Raw genomic sequence first — 16,546 nt, 5'->3', positions numbered from 1 at the left:
TGTGTTGATCATTAAATTTGTGAAGCAACAAGTTGTGATCTTGCTCATATTATTTAAGATTGGAACAACAAGTTATGTAAGAAACAATGAGTGCAAAACTTATTGGCAAGTATGTAGAAGACAGGATCTAGAAATAACTTTGACTACGCATGAATCAATCAGGTCTATAAGTGAGTGTAGAACAGCTACCTACCAGGCTACGTCAAATTATTTTTGACCTGGTACCACTTTCAGGTCATAATCAGAAAGCTGTTATTGTCACTGTAAGCTCTGCATACAACATAATATAATACAAATATTAAAACACAAAATCACAGGACATTTAGAAACCAAACAGTAAGATAAATATTAAAAAATAAAAGAAATATAAACATTAATTAAAAAAAAAAAGCATAAATAATTGTACAAAATAAATCCTGACATAAATTAGGTAAAATATATCGTTTTAATGCAAGAAATAAATTGGTTTTTATTATTAAAATTACAATTTTCAAGGGACTTCCACTTCCTAGTGACATATTTATTTATTTATTTAATGGGCAAATTATTTACGTATGTATGTATTTATTTGCTTAACATAAAATGAAACTATTTTTCCATACAGTGTTTATTCTGTGCTCCCGGTTCCTAAACGTCTCACTGACTCTTCGATCTTTTCTACAGCACCTGAAGGCAGCACAAGTTAGCCAGCTGGCTACATTAGCATTATGCTAGCAACAACAAAACAACAATTCGCTTCTCCTGCAAACGACTCGTTAAACTCTTGTCCAACGTCATGAAACGAACTAAAACTCTCTAGCTGATCTATTGCCAGTACAAATGGACGTCAACGAGTGTGTTTTATCGGCGGGCAGAGCCGTGCTGGAGATGGTGGAGCGGGAGTGGCAGCCTCTGTCTGCGGGGGAGCTGGAGCACCGGCTTGACCAGGCGGTGGAGGAGATTCTGGAGTCGGACCTCATTGCAAAACTTGAAGCGCAGCCTCCTCCTCCTCCACAGACTATTTACGTGCAACTACTGCAGAGCCAGGCGAGTGTGGGACCCCAAGTTTTACACACAACAACCACAACATCATGCAGCCCGCCGGAGGAAGAGGCAGCAGAGTCCCAGGACCCGCTGGAAACTGTGGACAGTGCAGCAGTCAAGGTGATTATTGGTCATGTTACAGTCCTCTAAGAAACGTCCTACAGGTTTAAATAAACCAAAAACAATATAGTAAAGTGAGTAATAATGTGATGCCTACAGCAAACACAATCAGAATATTCTTCTTGTGCATTGTATTGTTGTATACTATTGTAGTTTCTGAGTTTTGAATACTGAAACTAGCACTGTACTGAATCAAATGAAACTATGTCAACTCCATGCCTGCTAGTGACTTGGCATTTAGCTTGGAAAATGGCTACTATTGTCTAGTCTGATGACTATTTCTCTGGAATAATTTATTTGTTGTTTTGTTTATCACATGTCACCAATAAGTGGTACAGGATGCCAAATTATATATACATTAAGAAACACAGTTTTTGTGCCATCTCCTGATACTTTGTATTGTCCAAATAGCAGTTTGGAATTAGAAAACAAAAGGAGAAAAGCTTACCATTTAAGAAGATTGAACCGAGGGTTTTTAAAATCATTTTGCTTGAAAAGTAAAGTCAAATCTAATTTAAAATCAACAAGAGTTGAACCAAATTGGTGTACAACTACTGCTGACTGACTCAAAGTCAAATCTCAATTAAAACACAGTAAAATAATGAAAAATAAAAGACACACGAAGGGATGATGAAAAGTTAAACTTTTACAGAGATTAGTAGTGGCTTCTGCAAAGGCGCCTCTGTTTTTGTGCCTGTACTTCCAAAGATACGGGTGCATCTGATTTGTCAAGCTCAGTGCTCTAACTGGGGTATTATGGTGCTGGAGTCCTGCAAAATAAGGTGTCACCAACCTATTTAAAACCTTAGAAACAAACTGTAAAATCTAAAAATCAATCCTGAAATGGACAGGAAGGCAGTGGAGGGAGGCCAGTACTGGAGTTATGTGATCATGCTTTGTTTTCCGTGTTTAAAGACAAGCAACTGCAGTTTGTATCAGCTGCAGCTGAAGAGACAACTGCTTCAAGTCTACATATAAAGAATTACAGTACTCTAAGTAAGTGGTAATACAGACTTCTTCAATCTCTTTGGGACAGAGATAAGCCTTCAACTTGGCTTAACAGTTACTGAATCAAGTAAGTGATTATCCAGAAAACTGCAACTAATTTTCTGTTGACTGACTCAACCATTAATCATCTAATAATTTTAGCTCTTAAAAAACAATCTTACTGGAACGTGTGTGAGCATTGTGCAGCTCAGGACTCATCCCTGACAATTACCACTGTTTGCTCGGCTGAGTGAATCCTACATTTCATACACTAGCTGAATCCACTGACTGACTGCCACTGTACCATCATTTCCACTGTGTCACCAGTACATCTCAGACCTGCTTCAAAGCTCTAAATCCAGGGCTCGGATGGCTGGACGGGCTCGCTTGTCTCTGTCCCACACCGTCCTCCTGTCTCTCACCCTTCTCTCCGAACGTGTCAGCTACCGCTCAGTGTCTCGCCGCTTCCAGCTGGAGAAAGGAAATATTCACAGGATCTTCTTTTCTTTCTGTGAGCGCATCAACACCCTGGAGGAGAAGCAGATCCGGTGGCCTGTCGGTGGGTTGATTACACTGCTGTTTGAGGGAGATTTGTTGGATGTCAGTGGTAAAAGATGCATTGATGACAATAGCATCTGTGTTTCCTCTGTATTCTCTAGGCAGAGAGGCTGAAGAGGCACTTTTCCCATTTTCCAGTCTGATTGGAAAAGACGAACGGGAAGAGGGAAAAGGTGTTCCTCAGGTCCTGGGAGTGTTGGGACACACCCGGATCCCTATCCGCCTGCCTATAGGGAAGCATGATGTGGAGAGCACAGTCCCTGAGGTGAAGAGAATGAAAAAGGAGGCACATCCTGACTCTTGGTTAAATCTTGAGCTTGTATGTAACCGTAGAGGCCAGTTTCTCTACTGCAGAATCAGTAAAGGATCAGACATGGACAGAGGCGGTGCTCTGATAGACAGACTGAAACAACTCCCTGAGCTGATGCCCTCTGGGTCCTGCCTCATAGCCAGAGCCGGATACCCGCTCACTGCTCAGGTTTTAACTCCATACGCAGAAAGTCACGGACCGAGAGAGGAGCTCTTTAACAAGACGCTGGAGGAGCATCTTCACATCCTGGACCAGGCTGTTGCCAACCTGAGAGCCAGATTTAAAAGGCTAAGGTATCTGGATATTGGACACTACGACAGAGCTAGAGCTGTTGTGCTGACTGCCTGTGTGCTACACAATGTGTTTGTGGAGATGGGACAAGTTTTTGAAGGAGAGGCTGAGAAAGAGGAAGCCATAACATGTGAGGGACATGCGGAGGCAGATGATGAGAGCATACGCAGACGTGACATGATTGCAGATCTGCTGTTTAAAAACTTTGACCCTGGAAACACATGATTTTATGATGTTTTGTATATAGCAGTCCTGTGAAATAAAGATTTATTTTCAACTGAATCGCTGCTGTCTGAATCTGTCTGCACACCAACACTTAACACCCATGGGTTTTGTCTCTTCACAGTTTTATGAAAATGCACTCACACCTAAAAGACATGTAATCTTTATCATAAATTTAATTAACTACAAGTGAGGATTAAGTGGTGTATAGACAATGGATGGATGGATGAATAATGCAATGACTTTGTTCCAAAATAATCAGAGATATCCAGGTATTGTCAGTCAAAAATGCACTCATGCCAGAAGGACTTTAATAATCTTGAACTATTTGACTACAGGTTTACTACAATGACCTTATTCTGAAACAACCAGACCTACACAGATATTGTCAGATTACTGCCTGATTAATGCAGAGCAGATTTACATCTGATTGCTTAAATTAATGAATGAATGGGTGATAATTTAACAAATATATTTTATGCATTGTACTTAATTGTATGTAATTTAACAGTACCAGGAAACAGTCAATAAAATAACCATGACAGATGTGACTGTTGTCATCTGTAATAGTCACACTGATAACAAGTCACATATAGAAGAGATTAGAGTGTTTATGATTATATTAAAGTTGTTAGCTGCACTGTTACCACTGGAAAGTAGTAAACAAAGCTATAGACAAAGCTTTCATGAAAATAATGTTTATTGCATGGAAGATTATTGCAATGCATTTAATGGTACAGAAATTCAAATGAATTTAAAGTATGTACGGGAAGTGATTTTGAGCCAAGAAGCATCCCTTGCTATTGAAGCAACATCCAGACCAAAAACTGCTCAAAAACTATTGAATTCTTTCATTAATAATACAGACGGAATTGTTGGTATGTGCAATAACCAGGTTTATATTTTAGCGTATTTACTAATTTTCCTAAAATTAGTATAACGTGGTGTTGTAGTTCCCACTAAGGCCACTGGAGAGCAGTGACAAGCCAAAAGAGACATTAGTTAACAAGGGGTATCTATTTCACAAATTAACATTTACACAAGTGGTTCCATTAATACTGTCATTAAAAGAACAATAATTATCAGTATAAATACCTGCATTATATTAGACAGATATATCAAGCATTTGGTACTGTGGTACAGTGATGGTGGGATGCAATATTTGTAATAGTTTTTCTTGGTTTCCAAACTAATTAATAAATTTCAGTACAAAAATAACTATTATATCCATAGGAAAACAAGCAGAAAATGACAACTTTTTAAAAAAGCGTGTAATCTGTTTGCAGTGTAAACAAGAGCTCTTGATGGTACTGCAGGTGAGTGTCTCCTTTTCTGTACCATTTTCATTTATTTTTAAGAAATTCATTCTGTCTTCCTGCGGCACCAAACTGCTCTAGAAACTGTAACAGTAAAAAAAGTGTCAACATGCCTGATCTAAAAAAAAAAACATACATTATAAACCATTTCTTCGTGCTGTATCATAAAAGTCTTTTGTAAGAGCAACCAACACAAATCAAAGTTCAGATCCATGTCTCCTCTGGCCTACTGTCCATCCTTTGGCGCCTGTGTGCTGTTCCTCTGAGCCAGGCTGGAGATGGCCTGGGCCAGGTTGTTGATGGCCTCTATCTTCCTCTCCTCCAGAGCTTTCTGCTGCGCCCACATGTTCATCTTCCTCTCCTGCAGCTCCATGTACAGCTGCAGGACATCCTGTGGAGGTCTGGAGGGGCAGGGGGCAGCTGTGGCAGGAGGCGTTGGGAGGATCGGGGTAAACTTCTTGCTGGCGATGGCCTTGCCCACCCTCGTCCCACTGAGCTTGGCCCTTCGCTGGGCTTCGATCTCCTCCCGGCTCTTACCCAATACTTCATGCATGGCCTTGAAGAACTCCCAGTGGACGCTGGCAGTCCCCAGCCTCTTGGCCCTCTCTGAGTTTTTCCTGTATGTGGCCAGCATGTTTCTCCACTTCAGATCGCACTCGTAGGCCTTCACAGTGACATCTGTGACCTCTGACTCCCTCAGTTTGGCATTTACTTTCTCTGCAACTGTCTCCCAAAGTTTCTTTTTCTTGCATACTGGCTGGTCAAAAGCCTGATCCATTTCGAGCCGGGTGTTGACCAGGTGCCATGTAGCCTGCAGCGTCCAAATAAACTCTAGAGATGAAAACAAAGGTGGATCATATAATTAGCTTTAACATGTGTGGCTGTACTAAACAATGTTTTTATTATTTTAAAGTTCGATCATTTTGTCAGACACATCCTTTCCAGTGTAGCACCTATTGAAAGCTGTGCGTTAGCAGATGATGTATAATTCAGGTCCATGTACCTGTCATCATATGAATCACAGTATTTGACTATAATGTACAACAGGCAGATGCTGCGCACTCATCAGGGCCTCTTCGCTTCATGCGATGACTGGATGAAACCAGTCTCATTTCAGTCTGAAAGTACTAACCTGTTTTTGTTTTGTCCGTGTCCACAGTGGACACGACCGTTTCCTTTCCTTCCACTTCAGCATTTTGTATCACAATTGTCTCGATAACCTCCATGTTGTTTAACCATCCCAGTTAAAGTTGTTTATTAAATAACGGTGCGTCTATCGCGGAATTTAACAACCTCTCAGAGGCACCGATGCGCTTTCTCGACTCGTGAAAAACGATGACTATAACAACGTCGCCTGGCTGCTTGGGAAACGTAGTCCGTTTTAGTCGTACAAACTGGCTTTTGCGCATTCTGGACCTCTAGATGGACTACAATCCCTAAACGCGTCTGTCAGTTCAACGTAAGCTAGTATTTATCACTGTCACGGGGAATGTAGTTTTCAAACATGGGAAATGCACTAAGAGAGGAGAGGGGCAACGAAAATTGAACTACAAATCCCAGAATATTCGTAACCGACCCACCTCTTCACTCCCTGCTCCCTCCCTCGACCGCCCCTGTTTTGTTGTTTGGCTAAAGATGGCGTTAGCGGCTAACACAGGCGATTGCATTTTGTTTCACCAAAATTATTCGGCCAGTGGTAACAAAACATTGATAAAATAGAGGTTTAATTCGTCATTTGGTGTGTAAAAATACGTTACACTGAGTAAATACACGTCCATTACGTAGAATAACGCTTGTTCGGCCTTCTCACGATGTAGGCCTGTTTCTTTAGGGAGTGGACCGAAGCGGTTGGAACTCCATCTCCCGGCAGCGACTGCGGCGTCAGGTGGTACAACTTTCATTTCTCATGCTGGTATCTGTAGTTTCCTGATTGCACCAAACTCTTATTTTTGCGGAAACTTTCGAGAAAATCAGTGAAGCTAATGAGAGCACGTTTTCACCGGTTTAAGTACTTCCATTTTAAATCAAAGGACATGTTATTTAATTTCTCAGTATTTCACTGGAAGCGTCTAGCGATGCTTCACGACTTCTCTGATATCTTTCTAAGCTGAGAAGAGGAAAACTAAGTAAACTTGTTGCCTGCCAGTCAGAGGGATCATGGCTGCATCACCTGTACAAGGTGACTGGAAACACTCAAAGGTGCCCTCCAAAGAAGGGCACCCATCCTCACCAGAGTCGTCTTTGACCTGGTGCCTGGCTCACCTCTCCAAACCTGGATCAGGAGGTGAACCTCAGGGCCAGGGCCAGGCAGACTCAGGCGGTGGCAAAGAAATGGACAAGAGGTCCAGAGTCTCTCAGTGGCGAGCTCTAGTTGCAATCCGGACACAGCACATTAAGGGTGACAAGGCTGGCATTGCCCGATTCAGAAGTCAAGGTGGTCTGCGGCCCCTTTTGGACCTACTCAAACACCCAGAGTGCTCCAGGAAAACTCTGGACCTGGCTCTGAGCATTCTGGCCAACTGCTGCACGGAGCTGGAGACGCGTATAGAGGTAAGACAACAGGAATAATCGAGACAATGTTGATTGCTCTATTTATTGAAGCAGCTCACATTTGCATTGCCTTACATTCTAGGTTCGTAAACTCGATGGAATAAATGTTGTAGGTAAGTGGTGATTCACATTTTTACTAATACTTTTTTTTTTTAACTTAATTGCTCGCAAAATTCTAATAATTTTGAAAACGGGCAATTAAATGTCAGATTTTATGAATGAAAAAAATAAATTCTGGACTATCTCCGTCTCAGTGGACATCCTGAAGAGAAATGTGGCACTGGAAACCGTCCAGAACCGAGCAGCCCGGGCTTTGGGAAACTTGGCCATGGATCCAGAGAGTTCTGCACTAATCCACTCTGCTGGTAAATTTGAAATGTTGCTGTTTGTCTCTGCATCATTTGTAGCTGACAGTTCTAAATTTGAAACTGGTTGCAGCTTGAATGCTCCTTGATCGGAATTATGGTTTTGCAGTAGCAGCTGTAGAAATCTGTGAAGAAACAGGTCTTCTAATGTTTGTGTTATAAATAATCACCCAAAGAAACATATGCGAAGCAGGGTAAATATTTACAACATGGAGTATATTGCTTGATACTTGGTACTAGCTTTGAAGTGGCTAATTCCTCATGCAGTTTACATTTTGGCATTCTTCTTCCTTATTTAGTTGTGATATTGCATTGCTACATTAATCAAGTACATACTGGGAGCTATCAATAGTAGACACACTGGGAAGCTCCTTTTTGATTTTCTCATAATATGTCATATTATGGAGCCAATAATAAAAGAAGCACAAAGTGACCATTACCAGAGGATCAATTATCACAGATTTTAAAGAAATGATCCCAGTCATTCAAGAGGGATTCATTCTGTCAAAATAGAGTTATTGAATTCAGTTGGTGTGTTTTTTCATATTGCATTACAGAAAAATGAAATTTCACAGTGGGATTTTTTTCATTATCGTGCAACCCTCCTGTGACCTGTCAAGTTTTTGTTGTTGTTGTTGTTGTATGTATCTTATTTGTCGTCACATAATCAAACATTCTTTTCTTCTATCCAGGCGGTGTTCCTCTCCTCCTCCTCTGTGTGTCGCTGTCCTCTGCCCCGTCCTCCCCCACAGCTGCTCCACCCAAAGACCCCTGTCCCAAGCTGGAGTGCGCTCAGTCAGCTGCTCGGGCCCTTCTCTACCTCTCAGATACGCCCTCTAACCGCCTGTCATTGCTCACCCAAGGGACCTTATCTGCCCTCGCCCCTCTCATCGCTCCAGAGTACCCCCAGGCACTGAGGCGGGCAGCACTCAGGACCCTCCATGAGCTGACCCGGAGCTGTGGTGTTGAATGTGCCAGAGAGGTGTCCCGCTCTGGAGTCCTCGCTCAGCTCGGTGTTATGGCATCTGGGGAGTCTGGAAAACTTTTTGAAGAGGTGGCACTGAAAACCCTTGCCAACATGTGCTCCCAAGGCTGCCTGCGGCCTCTCGTGGGGTCACTGGGGGTCATTCAAAAGTTCACTGAGGAGGTTAAGAGAGACCCTCTGAAGTCGGGAGTCTTCCTCAAGGCTCTGTGCTTGTGCTGCAAAGAGGCGGTGAACCGGGCCAAGGTGAAGGAGAGTGGCGGACTGGAGGTGCTGGTTGGCTTTTTGTCTGCTCACCACAGTCATCCACTCTCCAGGCTCGCTATTCTGGCTTGTGTAGACTTTGTCTTTGATGAGTCGGCTATGGAGCAGCTGCAGGATTTGGGGCTGGTCCCTCTTCTTGTCGCCAGACTAGTCGAGCTCACTAGAGGGGAGGAGCAGTCAGCCGAGAAGATGGACGTGAGCCTCTCTACCAGCATGTCTCCCACTGAGCTGCTGCCCTCCTCATGTTTTGATTCCTTTGACTTTCCTCCGCCGGATGGATACAAGAAGGAGGAAGCTGGTAGAGAGCAAGGTCTATGTTCATCGAGTTTTTTGAGTCTCAGGTATGAAAAACCAAATCAAAAATCAAATGCCTTTTTATTCCACTATTCAGTGTTTGTTATTAACATCTTTATTTCTGTCTCCAGGTCGTGGTTGGTGTCTGAGGGTTTGATATCTTCTGAGGGAGAACTGCTGGATTCCTCTAATGTTGACGGGGAATGGGGGAGTCTTCAGATCCCCCCATCGTCGCCTCAAACCTCTTCTCCAAACCCATATTCCAGTTCCTCTCTTAAAAACTCTTCTTCGTCCAACCCTCTGCAGCCCTCTGCTTCTAAAAAAGCAGCTCAGCCTTCCCCTGTGCCCTCTTCATTGTCATTAAAAGTCACAGATTCACCTCCCTCCTCTGCACTCACACCCCAAACCCAGCCTAGTTCCTCCACCATCTCCTCTCCCACTAAATCAAGCCAAGCACTCGTCTCTCCATCAAAGTTCTCGTCGCCACACAAAAGAAGACAGCGGGTTAATTCAGCAGCTTGTTTGTCTAAAGTCACTCTTGACACTCCTCCCTCTGCGCCGCGCCCAATGGCCTACCACCACCCGTACCACCCCGAACCCTGGACGCCCGAATCTCCCATCCTGCTGCTGCTGTCGCGCTTCTCCCACGTCACCGACCCAAGCGCCGCTCTGATCAGCTCAGGCGTGATATCCGGCCTGCTCTACTACCTCACCCAGCACCAGGACCCCAGCAGCAGGTGCTTCCGTATGCTTTGCCGGCTGAGCTGCAACCCAAACTGTTTACAGGCACTGGTTCGAACCGGTTCTGTGGCGCTGATTCGCCACCATCTCTGCCAGAGAGTAGGAGGGTGTGAAGGAGAGGAGAGGCAGACGGACCGAGTGAAAGCCAAAGTTAAACAGCTCGGTAAGGTGAACACGGTAACTTTAGAAGCAGCTGAGAGGCCTTGTTTGACCTGTAAACCTTGTGGCTGTCATTAAGTAACCACAAGCTTTTGATTTCACAAGCTAAAGTTGACTTATTAAAGCTATGAATGATGTGAATTTTATTTATCTTGTTTAAATAGTTTACATCATTAAATGTCAGTCTGTCCTCAGATGCACTTATAAGATAAACTATATTAATCCCAGTGATGAAATTTTGAAAAGTTGCGCAAAGTGTCTGCGATTATTGAGTACAGGTGCAACACTAGCGCTCCAAAAAATATCCTAAAAGTCTGTATACCTTAATTTATTAAACAGTAGTTTTATGTAAGCGAGTATGAGGCCAGAAATGCTTGATATTCATTTTGACAAGCTGTCGATTGTAGATTTGACCACATTTGGACAACTGATACTGAGAATTTTGTATGATCATATACAAAATCTGGTCATTTTCTCTTTTTGCAAGTGCGGTTTGTAATTGTGTGCTTCTGACTTTGTAGGTGTTGCTCTTCTGAGCAATCTGCGGGTCCAGTGTGAGTCTGGATTTGGCTCCGGAGTTCTTGCACATGTGATGCTGTCGGGCACCGAGTCCGACAAGATGAACTGTGCACTCTCTCTGCCATTAATCAGCAGGTGAGTGGTAGACATAGATATTAATATGACAAATGTGTTTAGTCAAAAAATATGGCATTCAGTGAAATCCACTTAAGACTGCAGTTCTCTGTCTGATAAGAAATCAGCTTTATGTTTATAAAACCATTTGCAAGTGATTTAATAAATGTGTTTGTTATTTGTTTGCTCATGTGATTACAACACACTGATTTACTTTGATTAAACTTACTCATGCTTGAACCATAAAAATCCCATAAATTGACCATATATGAGCTTTATAAAGTTTGTTTTTCTCCAACAGTAACAAGTCCCTGTTGAAGAAACTCCTCCTGGACAATGGTGGTCTGCTCTTGGCTCTGCAGCCGCTCGGCTGCGATGATGATGATGCAGATGAAGACCACCCTGCTGAATGTGGACGACTGCTTTCTGACTTGTTTAATTCAGGTTTGACCTTTCAGCTCCACTCACTGTACTTCTCTCTCCTGGTTGGATGCCTGTCAACTGTGACAGGCACTATTAAAACTGATATAAAACATGCAAATCCACTGACAACACAGTCAGTCAGTAAAACTGGCGGAGTTTCACCCCCTCCTATGAAAAAGCCTCGCCTTGCCGACACATGTCCCTATGGTGACTCGAATTTTGACGTGCTCCTGCTGCTGGACGACGGGACCCGGGTCCCAGCCAACAGGGAGGCCGTGGCCGGGGTGGAGGGCTCAGACAGGGTCGGCTCTGAATACTTTAGGGCTCTGTTGCGAGGCGGATTTGGAGAAGCTCAGGGTAATACAGAAGAAGCCATCCACATTAAAGATGTCAGCACAGGGATGCTGCTACCAGTGCTGCATTATCTGCATGGATGTTGCCTCACAAAGACAACAAAGGAAGGTGATGACGAAGAGAGGAGAGGACAGTGTCATATTTTGGACACACTGGTCCGCGGTGGACTGAATATCTGCCAAAAGGAGAAAGAGGAACACTCAACAGAGGACCTGGCCTTCCAGAAAACACCTTTAGGTGAGACGATGATTGGAGCTTGCAGATTTTTGGTTGGTGAGCTACAGAGAGAGTTAGAGGATCTCTGTGTGTCGCTTCTCCTGTCCTGCTCCACAAAGGCTGCTCCCTCAGCCCTCTCAGAGGACAGCGCTGAAAAGGCTGCATCTAAAATGGACCAAGAAGCGAGAGAGTCTGCTGAGGAGAACCTGGCTAGTCGAACATCCGAGCTAGAGCTGACCGGAACTGAGATGCAAACAGAAAATGTGTCTAAGCAGACAAAGAAACTGAACAGTTCTTTAAATCAAACAGACAGTAAGAAATCTTCTTTGGATTGTGCAGGACAAAAAGTCAACAGAGGACTCAGTACAACTTCAGATAAGAACACAATCAAAGCTTCTAAATCAGATGGCAAATCACTGGATCCAGAAAAGTTGACATTAAGACCAAAGAACTTGATTAAAGGTTCGGCACAGATTGTAAAATCAGCAGCTCAGGGCTCTCGTTCTTCCTCTGAAACCGTTGCTGGAGGTGGGGCTCTGGCTGCTCTGCTCCCACAGGTGTACTGGTTTTCCCAGCGGTACAGTTATCCAGCGCTGGGTCGGGCTTGCCTGTCTTTGCTGCTGGGCTGTCAGGACTGTCCTCGGCCCTTCTTGACCTCCTCCATTGCTGGGGACTGCCTTCGCAGACTGGCCAGAGAGGCTGACTGTACAGAGACTCTGAAACAGGACCTGCTGAGTCTGGCCTCAGTAGCTCTAAGCTGAACAAGAAGGGAAATATTGAGTTTACTGATAAGTAGCATAAATTCAGAGGCCACAGAATAAGTTAGAGTCGACTTTATAAGCTTCTGAAGTTGCCATTGTCTTATTTTTATCAAGTATCGGCTACAACAGTAGCACGAACACATGAAAACATGCTGTATGAACTTCTTCGGCACTATTGGCAGTGACTGGTGATTAATTTTCCTAATTTTGAAGCAAACATTTCTATTTAGTTTCGATGTAATTGTAGCCCATCCCAGCATGACATACTTCTGTTATAATCTACTGTCGATGCATTAATTTCTAACAGCATTTGTATTGTGATTTTTATTTTTTTTTATTTTGGAAACGTTTAAGCAAATGCTCTACAAAGTGTCATGTAGCTGGAATAATCAGGGTTGGTCTCGACGCCAGTTGTTTATTTTGTACATAGAGATGATATGAAATAGCAGATATACAGTGTATAAGTTTCAGCGGATCCATATGCCACTGAATATATTGTTGGAACATCACTGTGCTTCCAGTTTCTTGTTGTTTTGACTGTCGTTTTTTGTTATTTAACGTCAGCAGAGAGCGAAATGTCGACAGCTTAGATAATTTGCAGTGGACATTTCTATACAAATCTCCAGATGATCTCCTGTTTTCTTTTCCTTAAGTGCTATTTCTAAATCAAAATTGTCCACCTGACAACACTTGGCATGCTCACACACTGAATTTCACTCAATTGTTGCAAAGGATAGGACTGGCCATGTTCTATGTTTTTCTTACTGCCAAAAAAAAATGCACGAAAAGCCCAAAACCAACAATGTATAAGCCTGTTTAAATACTTCTGCTGAATGCCTGCAGCAGCCCTGAGCCCATTCTGAAGCTACCGATCTTTAAACATGAGTCATGCATATAAACTTTCACTTTAGAAAAAAAAAAAAAAATCCTGCTTCTCGAGTTTTTAGCAATTGTTACTCATCAGAAGAGAATGAGGAATGTGTTTAGCAGCAGATTTATACACATTTGGTACACAAGTGAGTATTTGCAGCAGCAGGACGGTCTATGAGAGACATATCACCTAGTGGGGCTCAATATACTACATCAGAATTAGATTTCACGGACTATAGTTCTTGTTAAGTTTTGATTTAAAAAAAAAAAAATTAGTCTCAAACAGACTTCACACACTTTCTAACCAGCAAAACCACATTTATCTGAGACTTCAAGGTGCTTGACCTTTATCGGGAGAACGATTTTTTACAATGTGAAGCCATCTGAAACAGGAAGTGGCTGAAACTCTGCAACTAATCACATTCCCCTTGTACGATAGGGAGGCATGGATCCCAAAACATCACTCTTCTGAATGACAATTTTCAAAAATATACAGAAAGTTAGAAAACACTTTAAAAAAAAAAAGCCTTTGGCATTCAGATAATAGTTTTTTTTTTTTTTTTAGCTTTCTACCACTGTTGTCATTTAGTATATAATGAATTCGGATTCAGGCTTTTATACAGTACGTAGGAGATGTAATTAGTTGCAGATTTACAGCCACTCCCTATTTAAGGTGGCTTCTCTTTATAATAAATCAACTGCCTTATGAAGGTCTAGCACTGAAATGGCACAAATAAATGTATGTTAACAACTTAGACAATGTGCAGGGGCCTGTTTGAAACTTTTTATGTGTTGCTCTCCTAAATGTGTGTCATGAAATAACTGCAAAGAGTTTATTTATTTTTTAACAATTAGAAAAATGTAGAGTGTTGCCAGCCTTATTATAATGTTTAGAATCCGTATGTGCAGGAGTTTAACGTTTCTGACTTTAACTACCCCCAGTGGCTGTGTATGCAGGTGAGAGAAAGCAGTGCGTTCTGCACTTCTTGCACCTGCAGTTGTTGGTCTAGATAATGAAATGTATAAACATTTTTCTCTCAACACCACACACATACATTTTGAGATTGATTGAATTGAGCACTACTCGAAATTAAAAAAAGAAGAAGAAGAAGAAGAAAGAAATGGCACTCAGTGTAATTCAGCACAAAGTGATTTTATTCCTGTCTGGGTGCACTGTTTCACTGCGCTGCTGTTTGGCCCCTCGGCCAGTGTAATTAAGCCAAGTACTCTGCAGACTGGAGTTAGAAGCATAGTTGAGAAATATGACTGATCCTCTCAGTGATGGGAGCTCTCATAGCCGGCTGGAAGAGGGTTGGTGTGGGCATTGTGGAACAGAGAGTGGTTTCCATCACCCCAGGGAAATTTCTGGAAGGAGACATGTCAACGTATTATTATTACTTTTGCAGTAAATTACATTTGAAGATTGTGTGTATAGCTGCAGACAGACCTTAGTGCGGATACGCAGGTGAGGATAAGGCACAAATTCTGGTTGTTCATGCGAGTGTGCCTGCATCTTCAAGTAGGCGTTGGCCATGCAGACACCAACGCCAGGTATGGCCAAAATGAAGGTCAGTATCCTCCAGGTCTTTGCTGTGAAAAACACAATCAGTAAAAATGTGTGACAGAAGCACGAAATAAAAGTAAATTACAGGACTGCAGTTCCTGATGATTTGCCCGAGCGTGGATGGCCCCGGCTGGCTGCCAGCTCTGCAGATATTTTAGTTAATGTTCAACAAAAGACTCAAGCTATATGGGACTTAGTGGTGCTCTTGCATGGCTTTCAAACACTGTTGTACTTGGTTGGACAGATCAGTAAAGACGTACTGACCTCCTCCTTCGCCTGAATGCGACGCAGCAGCAAACACTCGCCGAGCGGCCAGGGCGGCTGGAGACAGAGACATCTGCAGTAGTGTAACAGGAGTAAAGACAAAGATTTGATAAGAGTTGAAGATATACTTTAGATATAAACTGCTTTCACATGCAGACATTTTGAATCTGATAAGACACTGATAACATATTTAATGTTATGCCCAAAATGTGAACTAGAATGACCCTACTGCTTTAATGTGTTTTTATGTCAAGGGAACCGTCAGAAACTTTATCCAGAACCAAAAAGCAACAGATAACTGCAAAAATAATAACACATCAACTGAATAGAAACTCCATATGGGCATTTTAAAATCATATTTCTGATAAAGTAAATCATTAGCCATATTTCCTTCTACAAAACAGTCATGGTTGAGGCAGGGCCTACCAGTGGTGCTGAGAATATAGACTGGTGAAAGCCATGCTGCAGTTTAAATACAGTAAAATCAGGTAAAAACTTACTGTTCAGCAGGTAGGCAATATTCAAAAAGCTTTACTGTCCCCTTATTTTTCTGACGAATTCTCCTTCCTGCTTGTTTGTCCTTCAGTCTGTCCTAAGCTGAACTCAGTGTATGAGACTCCTCCCCATTTCAATCTGTCTCTGGGCCAAGAAACTTCGTTTATATTTGGGCAACTGCAAAGGCGGGCTGATACGTGACGGAGAGGACAGAGGAGGAGGTGCTGTGGAGGACATTCAGTCTGCAAAACATATAAAAATAAACACTTATTCATATCAATTCATTTGACAATGAAGCAGTGAGCTTTTAAGTTTTTTGACACAAACTGTTAGCTTTCACTTTTGGTTTGAGCTGGAGAGCAGCAGTGAAAGTCAGTCACTCCTCACAGTTGTTTACGGAAAGAGATGGTGGTTCAGCTTTAGGTCAACGGTGCAAAATGGTGCTCAGTTTATTTACTATTAGTAATTACATTAGCTAATTCAAATCCTTCTTATATCTATCTTTACACAGTATTAGAGGAGCACTAAATAATGCAGCAAAAATGATATAGCAAGGAAAACAATAAGTGCATCACAGGCTTTTTTGAGTCTTTGTCATATTGTTGTAGAATTATATTGAAAAATAATAAACACACAAAATAGGTTATTTTAATGAGATAAAATTATTGCCATAACAAAATACATTAAGATGCACCACTGAAGACAAGTGTTTGTTATAACAGTTAAAAACACTGATTTATTTAGAATAATATAGATCATTTTCTTCTCCTTTGTCACCGTTACA

The 16,546-nt window shown here is 42.2% G+C and overlaps 4 protein-coding genes across 4 annotated transcripts; 2 read left to right on the top strand and 2 right to left on the bottom strand.

Moving 5' to 3' along the window:
* The first annotated feature begins 706 nt into the window (after positions 1 to 706).
* Positions 707 to 3,571, top strand: LOC103367332 (uncharacterized). The gene is made up of 3 exons (XM_008295329.1): positions 707 to 1,143; positions 2,458 to 2,689; positions 2,790 to 3,571. Exons 1-3 carry the CDS (start codon positions 820 to 822, stop codon positions 3,512 to 3,514), a joined length of 1,281 nt encoding a protein of 426 aa, XP_008293551.1. The 5' UTR covers positions 707 to 819; the 3' UTR covers positions 3,515 to 3,571.
* A 622-nt stretch (positions 3,572 to 4,193) lies between these two features.
* Positions 4,194 to 6,111, bottom strand: LOC103367331 (uncharacterized). The gene is made up of 2 exons (XM_008295328.1): positions 5,960 to 6,111; positions 4,194 to 5,658 (listed from the first exon to the last, which is right to left on the bottom strand). The coding sequence occupies exons 1-2, from the start codon at positions 6,051 to 6,053 to the stop codon at positions 5,054 to 5,056; spliced, it is 699 nt and encodes a 232-aa protein (XP_008293550.1). The 5' UTR covers positions 6,054 to 6,111; the 3' UTR covers positions 4,194 to 5,053.
* A 336-nt stretch (positions 6,112 to 6,447) lies between these two features.
* armc5 (armadillo repeat containing 5) lies at positions 6,448 to 13,078 on the top strand. The gene is made up of 7 exons (XM_008295326.1): positions 6,448 to 7,377; positions 7,460 to 7,490; positions 7,632 to 7,742; positions 8,435 to 9,329; positions 9,414 to 10,186; positions 10,704 to 10,836; positions 11,117 to 13,078. The coding sequence occupies exons 1-7, from the start codon at positions 6,985 to 6,987 to the stop codon at positions 12,567 to 12,569; spliced, it is 3,789 nt and encodes a 1,262-aa protein (XP_008293548.1). The 5' UTR covers positions 6,448 to 6,984; the 3' UTR covers positions 12,570 to 13,078.
* A 1,493-nt stretch (positions 13,079 to 14,571) lies between these two features.
* On the bottom strand, positions 14,572 to 15,908 carry cox6a2 (cytochrome c oxidase subunit 6A2). The gene is made up of 4 exons (XM_008295325.1): positions 15,768 to 15,908; positions 15,268 to 15,340; positions 14,887 to 15,029; positions 14,572 to 14,804 (listed from the first exon to the last, which is right to left on the bottom strand). The coding sequence occupies exons 2-4, from the start codon at positions 15,338 to 15,340 to the stop codon at positions 14,715 to 14,717; spliced, it is 306 nt and encodes a 101-aa protein (XP_008293547.1). The 5' UTR covers positions 15,768 to 15,908; the 3' UTR covers positions 14,572 to 14,714.
* Positions 15,909 to 16,546: the final 638 nt, after the last annotated feature.

This window comes from Stegastes partitus, unplaced genomic scaffold (assembly GCF_000690725.1).
Source record: "Stegastes partitus isolate 25-593 unplaced genomic scaffold, Stegastes_partitus-1.0.2 Scaffold1038, whole genome shotgun sequence".
NCBI classification, from domain to species: domain Eukaryota; kingdom Metazoa; phylum Chordata; class Actinopteri; family Pomacentridae; genus Stegastes; species Stegastes partitus.
This window is presented reverse-complemented; position numbering and strand designations above follow the sequence as displayed.